General features: G+C 37.0%; 1 protein-coding gene across 1 annotated transcript in view; it reads right to left on the bottom strand.

The window, feature by feature from the left end:
• Positions 1–17474, bottom strand: part of LOC142358608 (uncharacterized) — a 591411-nt gene that overhangs the window by 173881 nt on the left and 400056 nt on the right. The window contains exons 10-12 of the mRNA XM_075410050.1: positions 14069–14139; positions 11294–12244; positions 10096–10916 (exon numbers count right to left, since the gene is read on the bottom strand). Of these exons, the coding sequence (XP_075266165.1) occupies positions 10096–10916; positions 11294–12244; positions 14069–14139 (1843 nt within the window). The remainder of the gene's footprint in view (positions 1–10095; positions 10917–11293; positions 12245–14068; positions 14140–17474) is intronic.

The following is a 17474-nucleotide window of genomic DNA, read 5'->3' as shown; positions in this document are numbered from 1 at the left end:
TGTGCAGTCAAAATATCCGTTAAATACCATTTTCGCACTTCACTTTAAGAACAGAAATTCTGATCAGCCACAAAACCAATCTCTTGTCACTCTTCTTACTACTCTAGCATGCTTGAAGACACTACTACTTCAATTTGGCTTTTGATTGAAAAGAAAACGTCGAAAAAAGTGCGAGCAGATCTTTAAACAAAGAGTGCACCAATGCAACTCAAATTCTTTGAATAATAAACATAAACCGATAAATGTAGGAAGAATTGCTCTCGAACGACAGGCGGTTGGAAAAACATTCGAAACCGCCGGGATTCGAACATTTGACCTCCCGCTCCATACCAAGATGCACACTGCCCACTCGGCAATCAGGCACTTACTTTTGCTTTGCTGTAATCGATTTTATATTAGCAACGAGATTTAGAGAGAACAAAAGAGATTACTCAAAAATGAAGAGCGAAAGCGTCAAAAGTCAATTGAGAAGTCAAAGAATGTTCCAGAAGAAAAGCGCAAAATGGTCAAGCGAAAAATTTGCATAAAAAAGCAACAGATTTACAATAATTGCTTTGAACTTAATAAGCTTCGAATTCATGTGGTTAATTCAGATCAATCGTGGTTTGATTTGAGTATATTGCAAAATATCACTGCAAAATTTAAAATTTGCTTGCGCGAAAGGTTCAAAAAGTCAGTAGGTCCAAACAGCTATTTAGAATACCACCATATAAAAAGCGTAACAGACTATCTTCAGGTGGATTGCTGCTCTCAAATCACTCATTCAATAGTAGCTGGCTTTGGATTAAGGAGACTAGCTTTAGATTGAGAGGGGGAATAGAAAAAATAAACAGACTAGTGTCAGATGAATTGCTCTCGAACGAGAGGCGGCGGCAATTCAATTTAGGGCAGAGCTTAGAAATAAATTTATGGGTGCAAAAACTCCGACCCCAAAGGGGTTCGAACCCAAGAACTCCACGATAGCTGTCAGCCATCTTAACCACTAAGCTACAACAGCTTTCAGAATCAACCGCTAACATCTTTTATATTAGCAACAAACAATGAGAGCAATTGAGATCACCCAAAAATGAAGCTTAAAAGTAACTTGAGAAGTCACCGAATGCTCGAAAACATAAGCGCAAAAACAGTCAAGCAAAAATTGCGCGTATAAAAAGACCAACACGTTTGCAAAAATTAGGGTGGGGGTGACTGAGGGGGTCAAACTTTTAAGACTAAGAACCGCCCCCTCACACCCTAAATTTACCTCCTCAGAACATTTTCGGTGAATCAGACACCTAGAGACTAACAAGGCGTAAGGCTCTAGGAGAGCTGCAGTGCCAATAATGCCTCCAAGCACTAATTGTTAATCTCGTTTTTGAGGACGAAAAGTCAAAAGGGTCACACCAAAAAATCGGTGAAGCGAAAAATAGCATTTAAGATCACAAAATTAAAATAATTGCTACCAACGTCGTTTGAGAGCAAGTGAAAACAAATTAAGGCAACTAATAATAACTCAAAACACTTAATGAAAACGAATGTTGTCAAAGTTTAAAAAACCATAAACTACAAACGGAAACCACTGAATAAATTTTATTTTGCCCAAATAGATGAAAACAATGATTCCTGTCAGTGCTGAGACTAAGCAACAAAAAAAAGAAACATAACCGACTAACGTCGGGCGAATTGCTCTCAAACGACCGGTGAGCGGTCGTTTGAGAGTCTCCAAAAAGTTTGAGCTGTGAAACAGAGCTGAAAGGCTCTAAGAGCACTTAATGCCCGCTGGGCGCTACCTGTTTATCCCGTTTTTGAGGACGAAAAGTTAAAGCGTCAGACGAAAAATTGGTCAAGCGAAAAATCGCATTAAAAAAAGACCAACAGGACTAATATAATTGCTACAAACTTCGTTTGAGAGCAATTAACAATCATCACAATCAAAAATCAAAATCAGTATTTTCTGATATCCAAAGATGGTGTCAACGGAAATAAAAATTAGCTGCAAACTGGAACTAGGGAAAAGGTTCTTCTATTTTTCTGAATTAGAAAGTCTTAATTGCGCCCTGTCACCATTGAGATTAAGAACGACACAAAAAAGAACAAACAGGGGCAAAACTAAAAAACAAAGTGTCCATTAAAGTACAGGAAGTGTCAAAACAAATGCCGATAGAACTGCCAGAAAGGAAAGGAAATCAATGAATAAATACAATTATGTCTCAATGATACTAAGCACTAGGATCAGTAAGCATTTTTCAAAAAATTTTTAAAAAATTAAAATTTCGATAAGATACGAAACTCCTTAATGTTTAATTATCGCCTATTAAAGAGTCAACGATGTCTCATTGATGGGACCAACTGACAAGACAACAAAAACAACAACGAAGAGCAAAATTCATAAACCTTTGATAATCTGATATTTTTGAACACAAACATAGTCAAAGCAATAAAAAAAACACCGCATCGTTGTGACAACAATCAGAACTCCAATTTGACTTCTCATTGAGGTCAGAAATTTAAAATTTCGGAAGAGATTGAAACACAGCAGGACAGGTCCTAAATCACAATCCAAAGAATTGAATAAAAATATATTAGCTATCAATTCAAACATTAACTGGGTTAAATTGTGGCTCATCGTTAAACCAATGGGACCAGTTCTTGAAGCCACAAAGTTAGAAGACAACAAAAAGAAAAAATCGAAACAAAAATTTTACTAACATTTTCTGAAAACAAAGAGTATAAAAGTCAAAAACCATTAGCCGCGCAATTAGGCCTTCAAAAATGCAATTGAGCAGCATTATAAAACAGGTATCGCTTTCAATAGAATTTGCACAAAAAAAAAACGGCTAAAAAATATCTCAAAAAAAGAAAATTTTTCTAACACACTCTTTATCGCTCCTTTTACAACTTAAGCGCTACTAAAATAACTACTAAAATTTGACTTTTCATGAACATCCAAAAGTAAAAAATTTGTTCACAGACTTCAAAGAAATCAGCGCCCCAATAGTCCAAACCGCATGGATTGTAAGAACGACAGCGTTCCAAAAAGATGAAAAACAAAAAAAGAATAAATGATTAAGGCTGAATTGTCAATAGCTCACACTAATCACTTAGGATTACATTTAAAAAATTTTTACAAATCAGAATCAACCGCTTTCAGAAAGAAATTGCAAGGGTAACGTTTGCCTATTATAAAGCATTAAGCATATTAATCATAACCTACTTAAGTCGGGCGAATTGCTCTCAAACAACCGGCGAGCGGCAGGCTTCGCCAGCAACTAGCCACGGTTTATTGAGGCTAGCTTTAGCGTAATTGAAGGTGCGTGAGGTGAGCCCCAACCCGGAGGCAACAGTGGGGAGGGGGAGGGGTAACGGAGGAGGGTGAACTTCGGCTGCACGGGGCCCTAACACCTTGAACGATGTGCAGGGGTGGGGATTGGGGGATGATGTTGGGGGGGGGGGTGTGGGGGGATTTGAGGGGTCAATTTCTAAGAACCGCCCTTGATACCATAAGTAGAATTCTCCAAAACAGTTTCTGTGAATCTTATACTTGGAGACTAGTAAGCTGAAAGGCTCTAAGAGTACTTAATGCCCGCTGGGCGCTACCTGTTTTTCCCGTTTTTGAGGACGAAAAGTCAAATGGGTCAGACGAAAAATCGGTGCACATATAGTTAAAGCTTATCAGATCAGAGTATCATATTCTTATTCAAAATGAATTGCATAACATAAGAGTGGCTTTTGCTAGCTGCCCTCAAGTTCCCTTAAGCTATCGACTAGAGTGACATAAGCTCTATGGACCTTATCCCCTTCAAATAAAATAACCAATGTAAACAGTCATTATTGAGATTAAGTGACAGGACTAAAACGAAAAAAAAAACAACAATATTTTACGAAAACTTAGTGTCAATTCATAAAAAAATTTTAGCCAACAATTGCAAACGACAATTAGGTTGAATTGTGGCTCATCATTAAACTAATGGGATCAGACGTAAAGTAACTAAGTAAGACCAACTCTCATTGACCTTATCTACTTCAAATAAAGTAAGCAAAACGGCGGATGGTAATTCGAGATTAGAATAGTCACGAGTGACCAAAACCTTAATTACAGGAATGAGCAAAATTTTCGCTCTACCAATTGTGAAAAAAACGCGATTGCATGAATGAACAAAAAGCACATTGTTAGGGAACGTGACGTTATATAGACGTAACAAATATCTTCACGAAATAAGAAAATCGTCGCCAGAAAACTTCAGAGCCGACTCCCAGCCATAATTCACTTAAGCAAACGATTTCCTTTTCATATAAGAAAATGAAACTAAAAAAGCAAAGTCAAATACTCTGATATGGAAGTATTAAAAAATCACCAAGTTGAGATATTAAAAATTTTTCGTCAGAGTACTGCATGATTTCATTTATCGGCTGAAATGTTCAAAAAATGCTAGGAACGAAAGGTACAAAAAAACTTCAAGAGACGAAGGAAAAAATTCAAAAAACATTGATAATTTTTAATAACTTTAAATGTTTCTCTACCTTCTGTTGATTTTCTCAGTAGTTTATATGCCACCTCTGTTCGTCAGCCACGCAAAATACGGCATATTAATCATCGATAAAAACACGAGAGAATAATAAACAAAGACCGAAACGCTTCTTCAAACTTCGTTCAAGAACATGTTTTAAAAAATTGATATCATAAGGCTCGTCAACCTTTCTATGATTCTAATAGCAATAACCATAAAAAATTCAAAAATAAGCAATGAAACATAGCTGGCAGATTGCCAGAAAATAGCCGCAATAGATTCGTAGATCGAACAAAAATTTGCTGTGACGTCATATGGTCGTAACAAAAATCATGACAACGAAACAAAATAAAACCAAGAGAAGGCCAATAATAGCCCCAGCTATCGCTGTGCGGCTATTAATAAAAAATAACCATTAAGCACAAAGAAACAAGAGAAATAATCAGTTACTATCAAAAATAGGCAAACAAACAGAAATTTGAGTTATTGAATTCTCTACGATATAAACAATTATTAATGATACCAATCTACTTAAACGACAACCAAATGCACCGTAAACAACAATTGCAACCCAGAGAAGTACAGCAAGAAATTGAGAACTTGCACCGGTAAAAAAGTCTAAAACGGTAGAAACAGTTCAAAAATAAACATATAGAAGTCTCTTCAAAATGGTCAAAACACTCCTAAGCGTACAACCATTTTTTAATATAAGTGCGAATAACAATTTAGGCACACAAAATTCAAGTTAAGTTAAACAAGATTGGGATTGACAGAGAAAAAAAAACTAGTGAAAAATGATTTTCGTACAAAAAATGTTAAAGTGCGAACTATTTTGAAGTCATTTTGGAGCTGAACATACTCCTGTTTCGTAGTGAGACACAGGGGCTAGTATCAATACCAATAAGCATTAGAGATGGCAACTAGGAACAAAGTTCGAGTATCGGGCATCTAAAATCGGACTTTATGGGTTTATACCGTTCCTATTTCTGATTTCGTTTTTTGAAACTGACTCTGTTCAATTTGAATTGCTTTGCTGAGCAACTGCTGTCTCAAACACCTTTTAGCAGAATGAGAGAAACTAGCCTAGAGAGGTCAAAAATATTGCACGCAAAATGTTGCACAAGAAGTGAACTAAGGTAAAGCAGAAAATTTTCATTCGACGAAGTGAAAAAAATTAGGAGCGCTATAATAGCCGGCTGAGAAGCTGCGGCGGCTATTAAAAATAAATATTCAATACAAAAACTCATTAAAAACACGTGAAAGTGGTTTCGTTCACTCTGTTGAACAAATATTCAATTGATAAATAAAGAAGGGAAAACTTTTCGCTAACTGAATAGAAACAGGTTTTAACCTGTTTTCACGTGAACAAAAATTCTATTCAGTAAGCGAAAAATTTTTCTGTTCTTTGAATATTTGTTCAACAGAGGGGACGAAACACCTGTTTTTACGTGCGACTTGCAAATTTTGTTTCAGGGAAACTTAACCAATTAATATAACAGCGGAGGAATTTCAAAAACAACTCAAAGTTGTCTTCGCCCATAAAACGTTGAACGAAATGACTGCGTTGGAAAAAACTATAGAAAGAGATTGTAAAAATTCTCAATTTTTTTTTCAAAATCTATGGAGGAAAACCAACTTTGTACAAAAATAACTTCAATTTGATCGTATTAGGCGATGCCTGCGACCATTAGGCATCAATTTACAATAAGTTAAATAAAACGACAAAATGGGACAAAAATCGCTGCTATAGACTAAAATTAGCAAAATAATTGAAGAACTTTCAAGCTAGCCTTAATTACAAAAAGGTTCAAAACGCTTTCAAAACAATCTGATTTAGTCTACCATAATAAATGTTATGGTAGACTAAATCAGATTGTTTAAAATTTATGTTTAAAATATATGTTTAAAATTTTTTATGTTGTCTAAATGGACAACATAAAAAATTTTAAACATATATTTGAAAATAGACGCGATAGACGCTTGTGGCGTTACATGAATTCAAACAACTAAAAAATAAAATAGACAGATCGAACACCAGTCCTTTAATATACCGCTAGAATTTTTGAGTTAGCTTCGAACTGCCATTTTTATGAGACATATAAGCTCTATGAGGAGAAAACCCTAAAACGGCTTTTCAAAATTAGGATCCGTTTGTGCCCCCTCAGCTTAGCGGGCGCATATTATTTGCACCCCCAGATGCACGTGCAATATTTTTAACATAATGATTTACTATGTAATGGCACGTGCTCTGTAACTGGGGGGCGCATAACGTACTGGGGGAGCAAAAACGGAAAAGATCTCAAAATTAAAATTCGAAATCAAAAACTCAAGACTTTAATAATCAAGAGTTAGGGCATATATGTTTGCCACTACTTAGATGCACACTATTGACCTTTAATAAGTAAATGTTCATAAAATTTAAAGTTCCATAAGTGAGCTCAGAAGTCATTTTTTTGAGTGAGGTAAGTCAATGAAAAAGTCAATTCCAAGAAGTCACGGGAAGACGAAACAAAAATCTGTTAGACGAAGTAACAAAAACATAGCAGGACAAGTCCTGAAAAACAATTCAAAGAATTGAATGAAAAACTCAGACGCACTCTATCTGACCAGCAAATCAATTGAACAAGGCCAGCCAGAACACAAAAATCATCTAAATAATTGAGAAACTAAAAGAATCAAAACTAAACAAAAATATACTCATTGCTAAAACTGTTGAAGCTTTTAAAACTAAGGCAACATTTTTTCCCTTTAAAAATACCTATTTCAAAAATGTTCAAAACCAATTTTAGTTTCTGAAATCGGTCCACTATTATATCTGCAAGACCTGAAAAATATTGCCCTTGAAGACCGATTAACTCGAAAATGACCAAAAAATAGGCAAAAATTTTTAGAAAAAATTTCAAATTTCAAAAAATAGAACTTTGTTCTATTAAAATGTTGAAAGCCATTCAATTGCCCCCCTAGCAAAAATTTAGTAACATACTATCAAACCCTGGATGAATTTACCTGGCTATGAGGCAAGAAAAAATAAAAAAAAATACAAAAGTTTTGAAAAAACTTTTGCAAATTCTATCAAAAAACATCAAAAAGTCGAAAGGTTACATTGTTGAAAACAAATCCATTGAAACTCAAACCATGGAGTAAATTTTTATCAGAACGTGGAATAAGTTTTCTTGCACTTGAGAAGGGACGAATATCAAAAACTGACAAAAACTTTAGGAAACCTTATAAAAATTGCTTATCCAAAAATGCTAAAAATCGAGACATTAAAATGTTAAAAACCATTTCATTGTTGCTAGCATATGCAGTGCCCTATTAGGAAAAAGGGGATTTCCTGGTCCCTGAAGCCGAAGTCCCTGAAGTAAAAAAAGACATAAATTTTCAAAAAGCTGAAAAAAATGCGAACTTTGTCAAAAAAAATTCAAAAGTTGATATTCAAAAGTTGAAACCTATTCCATTGCAAATAAAATTTTGTCAGTAACTTATTATCCAACCCCTAATGAGGTTTTCTGGCCCCTGGGACTCAAACAATTTGAATAATGACAATAAATGTCAAAAAATACAAAAATGCAAGTTTAAAACCATTCCACTACCACTAAAAGCTGTGCAGTAATCTATCCTCAAGCCCTTTATCAAACCCTAGAGGAAGTTTCTTGACACCTAGGGCTAAAAAAACTCGAATAATGACAAAAATTTTCAAAAAAACCCGAAAAAATTGCAAAAATTAGTATCATTTTGTGTGTTTGTGTTTGTAGTACCAAAACATATAGCTCATTAAATGGTAATAAAAAGCAATTTTGTCTCACAAAAGGCCTTCATAAACTTTGAAAAACTTCAACCTAAGACTAATTAAACAAAAAACAAAACAAAAAATAACAAAAAACATGAAAAATTGCACCATTTTGAGCTCAAAAACTCCTAAAAATGACCTTTCAACCTTAAATTAAGGCCATCCCAGCAGCTGCACCACTATAAGCACTTGAAGGACTATAAAAGCCCACTTTGGGCCTCTAATGAAACTTAATGCCTGCTGGGCTTTACCTATTTATCCCGTTTTGAAAGATCAAAGTCATTGAAAAATGTGTGAAAACATCTTAAAAGAAAGCGCACCAATACAATTCAAATTCTTTGAAATGTAAGAAAAAATTAGGAGCGTTATAAAAGCCGCCTGCAATTGAGGACGCGGCTATTAAACAAAAAAGCTTGAAAATGCGGCATATGAACAAATATTCGCTCGCTCAGCCAAAATTTTTTCCCAACTACTTTCTCCCTTTGTTTCAAAAAAAGAATGTACAAACAAAGTAACCACCGTCTCTTTTCTCTGAATTTGTTCACACAATCAAGCTTTTCTAATTTTATTTACTCCCTGAACTTCTCTGGGTTTTCTGCTCTCTCACTTATAAAACGAAAAATCACAAAAACCATGAGAAGGCAAATAATAGCTCGCTATCGCAGCAATTAATAATTTAAGAACAACCTGAGGACACAAATGTTTCCTTTTCCATTGGAAACCTTAAGCACCATCGGGCAGTGCTTTCAATAAGAATTGACGAGTGAGATCAGAAAATGTGGGAGCAAATTATTAATTTAGGGCTGATTTCTCTAAAAAAAACAATTATAGTGACTTCAATTCTCTGCTCGCGCAAATGTTGAGGCCTTTCGAAGTTTTGATTGAAATAATTTGTTATGAAACATTTTCCTGCTTTTATACCGCTGATTGATACAGAAGAATTTTTTCCCAACTACTTTCTCCCTTTGTTTCAAAAAAAGAATGTACAAACAAAGTAACCACCGTCTCTTTTCTCTGAATTTGTTCACACAATCAAGCTTTTCTAATTTTATTTACTCCCTGAACTTCTCTGGGTTTTTTGCTCTCTCACTTATAAAACGAAAAATCACAAAAACCATGAGAAGGCAAATAATAGCTCGCTATCGCAGCAATTAATAATTTGAGAACAACCTGAGGACACAAATGTTCCCTTTTCCATTGGAAACCTTAAGCACCATCGGGCAGTGCTTTCAATAAGAATTGACGAGTGAGATCAGAAAATGTGGGAGCAAATTATTAATTTAGGGCTGATTTCTCTAAAAAAAAACAATTATAGTGACTTCAATTCTCTGCTCGCGCAAATGTTGAGGCCTTTCGAAGTTTTGATTGAAATAATTTGTTATGAAACATTTTCCTGCTTTTATACCGCTGATTGATACAGAAGAATTGTGATCACAAGGTCTCTGCTGACAAAAACTCATCCAATTAACAGGGAGATCAAAGGAAATTGATTTTTTTTGCGGTTTTGTGTCGAACAGGCTTGAAGTATCATTTTGTATCTTATCCGCCAAATGAAAGGAATGCAAAATTTGAGGAGCAAAAAATCGCAAATACGCGAATACAGTTTCCCATAAATGACGTCCTTTTATTGCACAAAGACATTCGTTAACGAGGTTGAGTGTTTGTCCACCATTTCAGCAAGTGTAATTGGATTAAAATTTCTGACACGCTGGCTCAGCTTTTTTCTTGTTATTACTTTTTCTTGTTAAACAAAAATCTGAGTTCGGAGAAGCGGCTCGATTAAATAATCTCAATGAGATGATTTTATGTGAAACTTACTGTTCCATGTCACACTGTTTCCTCTCAAACTCTTCACACACGGCACTCAGCTTCTCGTTCTTGTCCGCAATCAACTCCATCTCTCCTCTCAGACGCTGCAACTCACCTCCGTTCTTCTCTAGTGTCGCTTTCAAATCCTCGTTCTCAGCTTTGGCTGTGTCTCCTACGACACTCGCCGATTGCAGCTTCGATATTTCAACTCTATTATCCTCAATACTCTGCTTCAGCATTTCAATGCTAACAGCTACCGGGTGATCTATCTCTCCCAAGGCCGACAGATCAGGTTTTATCAAATCCTCCTTCTGCTGCGATTTTTCCACTATTTCAACTTTCTGCTCGGTGTCCCGCGAATTGTTAAACCACTCAACAAGCACATCCAATTTAGTCTGAATTCTGGACAGTTTTTCATCGCGGTCTCTAATTGAAAACTGCAACTCTTCAATTTGTTGCCCCATATGTTCAACAGTTTGATCATGTTTCAGCTGATCTTCTTCAATATTTTTCTTCGATTCTACCAATTCATTGTTTAGTTTCTTAATATTTTCTTTTAGTTCATCAATTTGGACCTCGAAGTTTGCTTTTAACTCGGCTACTTGGTTGTCTTTATCAGAAACAGCAGCATAGGCTGATTCCAATTCGGATATTTTGGACTCAAGTTCGTTTATTTTGAATGTTTTGGTGTCGACTAATTCTATCAGCTGTGAATTGGAGAGTTGTAACTTCTCCAGAATAGCAGCTTGTGTTTTAAATTTGTTGATAGCCTGAGAATTCTTCTCCACAACAGCTGTTAGTTTAGACAGGGAGTCCTCGATAGTTACCTCCTAAACACATTAGGTAGTGCAACATAAATGGCTACAGAGAAGTGCAATGATCGGCATTAGTATTTTATATCTGTCAGCTTGTTTAAGTTTGAAACGTTTCTGATACGAAATGAACTTCGCAGAGAATCGAAACAAAAATCTGAAGAATGAAGATTTCCTAAACCGCAATTCCAAATTCGAAACCTGAGCACAGCTATTTCACGCAACTGGAATTCGTGCAATCATGAATGTAACAATTTTTGCAAAGCATGCAATCTGTGAGAGCTGTCATGTATGATGCCAAAAAACTTCTGATAAACGTGATTATTTTGGTTGGCAATAACAGCCCTTAAAATACCAATTCATCCAACGAAACTAGACCGTTAACATTTGCAAACCTGAGTAGCGCTCTCGATTTGACCTCTGGCCAAGCCATCCAGCAGCTGCTCGTCCAACTTGTCTGCCAGATGGACGAGTTCGGCCTTGAGTCTCTGCAATTGGCCATCTTTCTCACTGATACTACTCTTGATCACACTTAACTCCTCCAACACTTCTCGCAAACAGGCCTCGTTCTGTTCTTTCATCACTTCAACCTCTTGCACATTGTCCAATTTGCACTCTTCCTTCACTTTCTCTATTTTCTGCTCCAACTTATCTTTCTCAGCTGCAACTTTCACATTGAACTCGTTCAACTCGGCCAGTTTGTTTTTCAGATCTTCCAACAGAATTCCCTGTTCGCGATTTCTGGTCAGAAGTTCATTCATCTCCTCCTGCAAACGGGCAATCTCTTCACTCTTCCGAATGAGCTCAGCTTTAAGCTCATCATTGGACACCTCCAATCCCGAAAGAACGTCTGTTCTGATTTTCAGTTCCATTATGTCACTTTCATGCGCCGCCAAGTCTACCTTGATGGACTGAAGGGTTTCCATGAGCACTACGGGATTCCCCAAAGTCGATGGCGTTAGAGCATTCAGGTCTTTACTGGGTCTTTTCTCTTGCGCATGTGCTTTAGGTGACACGTTTTTACTGCCCGATTGTGACTCGCTAAGGCTATTTTGGAAGGGGAACTCGTTCGAAGAAGTTTCTTCAACAATTTCATTCGCATTCGCGTCTAAGGACATCTTTCTGGGACTATTTTTATGTCCATCTACCTGGACATCATCGGAAGACTCACCCTGCTCCATTTGCAGGGTCTTTGGAATGAGAGCGGCAGCGGACTGGAATGCGGCGTTTGGAAAGAGGATTGCAAGGATATTGGAGAAATGGGTTACTATGTCGCCTACAACGATATGAACGTCTGTCAGAACTCTTGTCGTCTGTTCTTTCAGCAGTTCGTTCTGTCTACTCCCCTGTGAACATAAACCGACTAACGTGGGATGAATTGCTCTCGAACGACAGACGGTGCCAGTTAACTTAAAGATGTGGCTTAGAAATGTTTTATGGGTGCAAAAAACATCCCCACTGGTCAACCTCTAAGAACCGATCTTCACATCATAAGTATAAGGCTCTCAGAGAACTTAATGCCCGCTTGGCGCTACCTGTTTATCCCGTTTTTGAGGACGAAACGTCAAATGGGTCAGACAAAAAATCAGTCAAGCAAAAAATCGCATAAAAAACAAAGCCGGTAGAATACCGGAAACGAAGAGTCGTGCAAAAATCTCATCTAACCCCACCTATTTCAGAAAAATGAAAGAAAGAAAGCGATATCAGTGAGAAAAATTCAATTTTAGTGAGAAATATGGGTAGGTAGGATAGGGAGGGGGGTAGTTGTGTGTGGCGGGAGGTGGCGGTTGGTGTGGGGTGGGGGCCAGTTGGGGGGGGGGGGGGGGGGTAGGTTAGGCAGGTTGGATGGACTTAAATGGGATCAAAAATTCTCAAAATGACCTTTTCACGTTGAATATTACCATCAGCTCTTATTTACTTTACATTACAAACTACGCTATTTTTAAACTCCATGGTTGGAAAACAGAGGTCAACATTCTAAAACAGAAGTCAATGTTGGCAAACGAAAGTCAAATTTCAAGTCATGACTTCAGCTACGAAAACAAAGCCAGTAGAGAATCGGAAAGAGTCGTGCAAGATAAACTAACATTACCTATTTCAGAAATATGAAAGAAAAAAGCAATGAACAGTTTGAAAAAAATCAATTTTGGGGTAGAAAGGTAGGTGGGGGCTAGGTAGGTGGGGGGAGGGGCAGTTTAGACACGTAGGGTTGACTTATATAGGATCAAAAAATCTCAAAATGACTCATCGCATTGAATATTACCATCAGTTCCCAATTACTATACATTAGAAACTAAGCTATTGTTAAAATCCAATGTTCGCAAAACAAAAGTCAACAATCAAAAACCGAGGTAAATGTTCGGAAAGAAAGAAGTCAACATTCAAGTCATGAACAAACTTGCTCTAGCTAAGAAACCTGTCGAATACCAATACTCCTCTTCGAAACGTAAAAACCTGTAGAATCTCATAACTCTTCGACTCGTAAAAAGACAAGGACTAATAGAATTGCTACAAACTTCGCTTGAGATTAATTAAACATAACCGACTAACGTCGGACGAATTGCTCTCGAATTACCGACGAGTGGTTGGCTTCGGTAGTAGCCAGCTGGAGCTCAGGGATGCTAGCATTAGAGGTGTTGACTGAGTGGGTCAAACGTTTATAAAGATCCGCCCATCACAGCATAAAATTTGTTTCAAAACAGTTTTGGCGAATCGCATACATAGAGACTAGTGAGTCGTAAGGCTCTAAGAGTGCTGCTCAAACACTTAATGCCACCCGGGTTCTACCTGTTTGTCCTGTTTTTGAGGATAAAAGTTAAAAGGGTCAGACGAAAATCGGTCAAGCGAAAATCGGCAAAGAATTGCATTAAAAAGACCACAGGACTAATATAATTGCCACAAACTTTGTTTGAGAGAAATAAAAACTCGAGGATAGCGCTTAACTCGCTAAGCTAAAGCCATTATAATATCTCATTTCGTGAATTGGTGAAAAGGAGCGCACTTTGTGAGATCATAGCATCGGATTTTGAGCAGCAAAATAATATTTTAACTCCTTCCTTCCTAAATCAATACAGTAGAATTTCTTTATAGCGATCAATTCCCAATTCATAATGGCTCATTTTCGAAACAGCGAAAGTGAAATGCCAAAAATTGTTTCAGAAAGCACGTACCTCATTTCTGATGCTTTCGGATAATTTCTTCAGAAGGGATCTGGCATTGCACTTCAGTTCTTGACTAGAGCCTGAAATTAAAAAGTGAAAGACGTACGTAAAAAGTGGAAGTTTTAAGGACCAAATTTGGCATGCAATTTTTGTTTAAAAAAGCTCTTAGTTTTTCCAAAGCAACAATAAATTGAGACGGTTTGTTTTGTGAATAGACATTTCTATTTTCACAACAATTAAATTAAGGGGCGTGTTTTCAACAAATACTAACCAAAAAAGAGCAGCAACAGCCGCAAAGCAAAATCTTGCAATCACAGTTGTTAACATGCAATCCATTTGAAAGGAGCAGATACAATAGCCCCTGAGAGCCCGAATAATGAGCTTGGAGTGGATGGATATGTCGAGATCCAGATAAAAACCCAAATCCCTCCCATTAACTCACCTGTTAATCTTCTCCCACCTTAGAGTGGGGTTCCATAATCACATCCAGATAGCTGCTTTGAAAATTAGGAGAAAATTAAATAAAACAGCCCCTCACTCAACACAACCAACTCATAAACACAAAATTAAGAATCTGTCTGTGCGGCTATCATTACAGGGAGAATTAGAAAGGGATTTCAATTTTGCTGTAGCTAATAAAGATTAAGCATGAATGGCTCTCCCGATAACAAAGAAGAAAGAGAGATCACAAAATAATGGAACACAAACAAAGGCCTCCATTCAGACCAGTCCTGAAACGTCTTTTCACAGGAGGTGTAAAATTGTTGAAATGGTAGAAAAAACACATAGGCATTCGTTTATTGCCTTCTTATTGGTAGTTGTCTCAATCCAAGCAATGTAGAGTAGTAATTCGTATTGAAATTAGGAGTGGTGGATAGTGGTGCTGGCTTCTGGTTTTATTTGAGCAGAATCTTAATAACTGTAGCCGGTTGACTCTATAGATGGGGGGACTGTTGTGAACATAGTACAGCACAAGGTGAGGAGGCTAAAGGGAGCAAGGCTAAAGGCTGTGGAATAGTGATTTGGAGCATTGCGGCAGTACAAACGTAGTGGTGGTGAATCAATAAGTGACCTGTCGCATTTGAAGCAGCTTAATTTGTACTTATTCAAACCTGTCTTCATGCCTTTATTCTCCAATCTCTTCTATATATAAGCGTGCATTCAGAAGAACGCTCAACTAGAACATAGGCTAGGATCATTCATTTTTTTCTTCCTTCACACCACTTAAATTTCCGCGTGTTCTAATTATGTTCTAAATTATGTTCTAAATTAATTATGTTCTAAATTTCAATTTCAGTTAATTTTTGTCAACCTATCTATTAGCAACTTCGCAGCCACATATCAACTGCAATAACGAAGCAAAAAATATCGGTCTGCTAAAAAGCGAGGCCATATTATTGTATGCCAAAATGTTGTTGGAGAGGAAGCAAGATCAAAAGACAACCCAAACAAAAGAGTTCGCATTTCTATCAGCCTCAGAAAATTTGATACTACATTATATAAGGAATTTATCATCACTCAATAACCAAAACGCGCTTTAAAACCATCGAAAATATTAAAGTGGTCAATATTAAAATCAGATGCTCTAAGATCTCCATAATTTTGCATCTTAGGCAGCGGTTGCAGTAGACATTCTGGTTTTGAATTCAAACATCGTCGCCATTTTGAATCAATGCAATCTGATTTTCCATAAAATTTTCATTAACAACAGAAGAATGACAGATAAAATTAGGTATATTATGAAGGGGAATTCCTTTATTTCAATAGCCTAAACACAAAACACACCAACACACAATTGCAACAAATACAGCAAAAATATTTGAAAAAAAAGAATACAATAGACTTAACATCTGTTTAGTTGTGCTTTGCAAAGACCTTTGATGCTCTACAGAAATGCAAACTGAGCACACAACTTCAGGAATCTCGATGTCTGATCTCCCATCACCAAAAAACGAGATTGGATTTCTCGGGCAAATAATACCAAAACACACCCACAAATTTGATCATTTAACGCCAAGTTCGACTGATTTGATGAGTACAGAGAAAATTTCCAAAAAACGCTCCAGATCATCATTTTGACAAGATCTTTAAACGCAGAAAAACTTCTTCATCTGTAGCAAGAACAAAACATACTTTAACACATGGATTGATTCAAAATTATGTGGACAACTTTCAAAACTTCGAAACCAGGAAAACTCTTTAAAAAGACGACGGCTGCGAAAAAAATTTTATGCACTGATCTGTAAGACAGTCGGCCTGATTACCCAAAAGAAAAGATGTGCTAGGTGAGAAGCAAGCTTTGTACGGGAGAGAAAACAAAAAAATGGTCTTCAGACATCAATCAGATAGCAAGTTTTTTTCTATGAGCCAATCTCTTATCAAGGGGGTACGGAGCCCACAACATAGAGCCTTGTTTGATATCAGCTTCACTAAACATAACCTACTAACATAAGACGAGTTGCTCTCAAACGACGAGCTGGTGGTCAAACTCTTCTAAGAACCGCCCCTCACAACATGAATTTATGTCTCCAGAACAGTTTCGGTGAGTCGCATAATTTAAGAAACTTGCAATCCGATGGGATCTAAGAGAATTTAATGCCCTCCGGGCGTTATCTGTTTATCCCGTTTTTGATGACCCACAATCAGGGTTTCTGAGGACCCACAATAGAAGTTTTTGTTTATCCCGTTTTTGATGACCCACAATCAGGGTTTTTCAGGACCCACAATAGAAGTTTTAGAGGACCCACGATGGGATCTAAGAGAATTTAATACCCTCCGGGCGTTATCTGTTTATCCCGCTTTTGATGACCCACAATCAGGGTTTTTGAGGACCCACAATAGAAATTTTCGCACAATTTCAAATACTGAGCGCCACAAAATCAATCAATTATTAGTAGAAGAGAATTAGGATCCCTGGCAGCGCACAAAAACCTTTTTCTAGTAATTAAATCCAAAAAACAAACAAAACAGAAAAATTGGACAAAAACTGCCAAAATCGGGCAAGCATGCGTACAACTCTAAAACAGAGCCGGGAGATTGCCGGAAAACAGCCGCGATAGACGCTTGTGGCCTTTCATGGAATTGAAACAACTACAGAAAACATAAACCGACTAATGTCGGAAGAATTGCTCTCGAACGACAGGCGGGTGCAAAAAAATTCGACCCCACCGGGATTCGAACCATTGACCTCCCGCTTCAGAACCATAGGCACTAACCACTGTGCTATTTGGTCCTTATTTTCCTTTGCTGCAATTATATTAGCAACAAGCTTTATTTCGGAGTGAGATCAAGAGACCGCTCAAAAATGAAGAACGAAAGCGAGAAAGTCACTTGAAAAGTCAAAGAATGTTCTAGAAGAAAAGCGCAAAATTATCAAGCAAAAAATTTGCCGAAAAAAAGAATAAAACGTTTACAA

The sequence above is a fragment of the Convolutriloba macropyga genome, chromosome 2, assembly GCF_964194025.1.
Source record: "Convolutriloba macropyga chromosome 2, txConMacr16.3, whole genome shotgun sequence".
Lineage (NCBI taxonomy): Eukaryota > Metazoa > Xenacoelomorpha > Acoela > Convolutidae > Convolutriloba > Convolutriloba macropyga.
The sequence above is the reverse complement of the archived record's forward strand: the minus strand, read 5'-3'. Positions and strand labels throughout refer to the sequence as shown.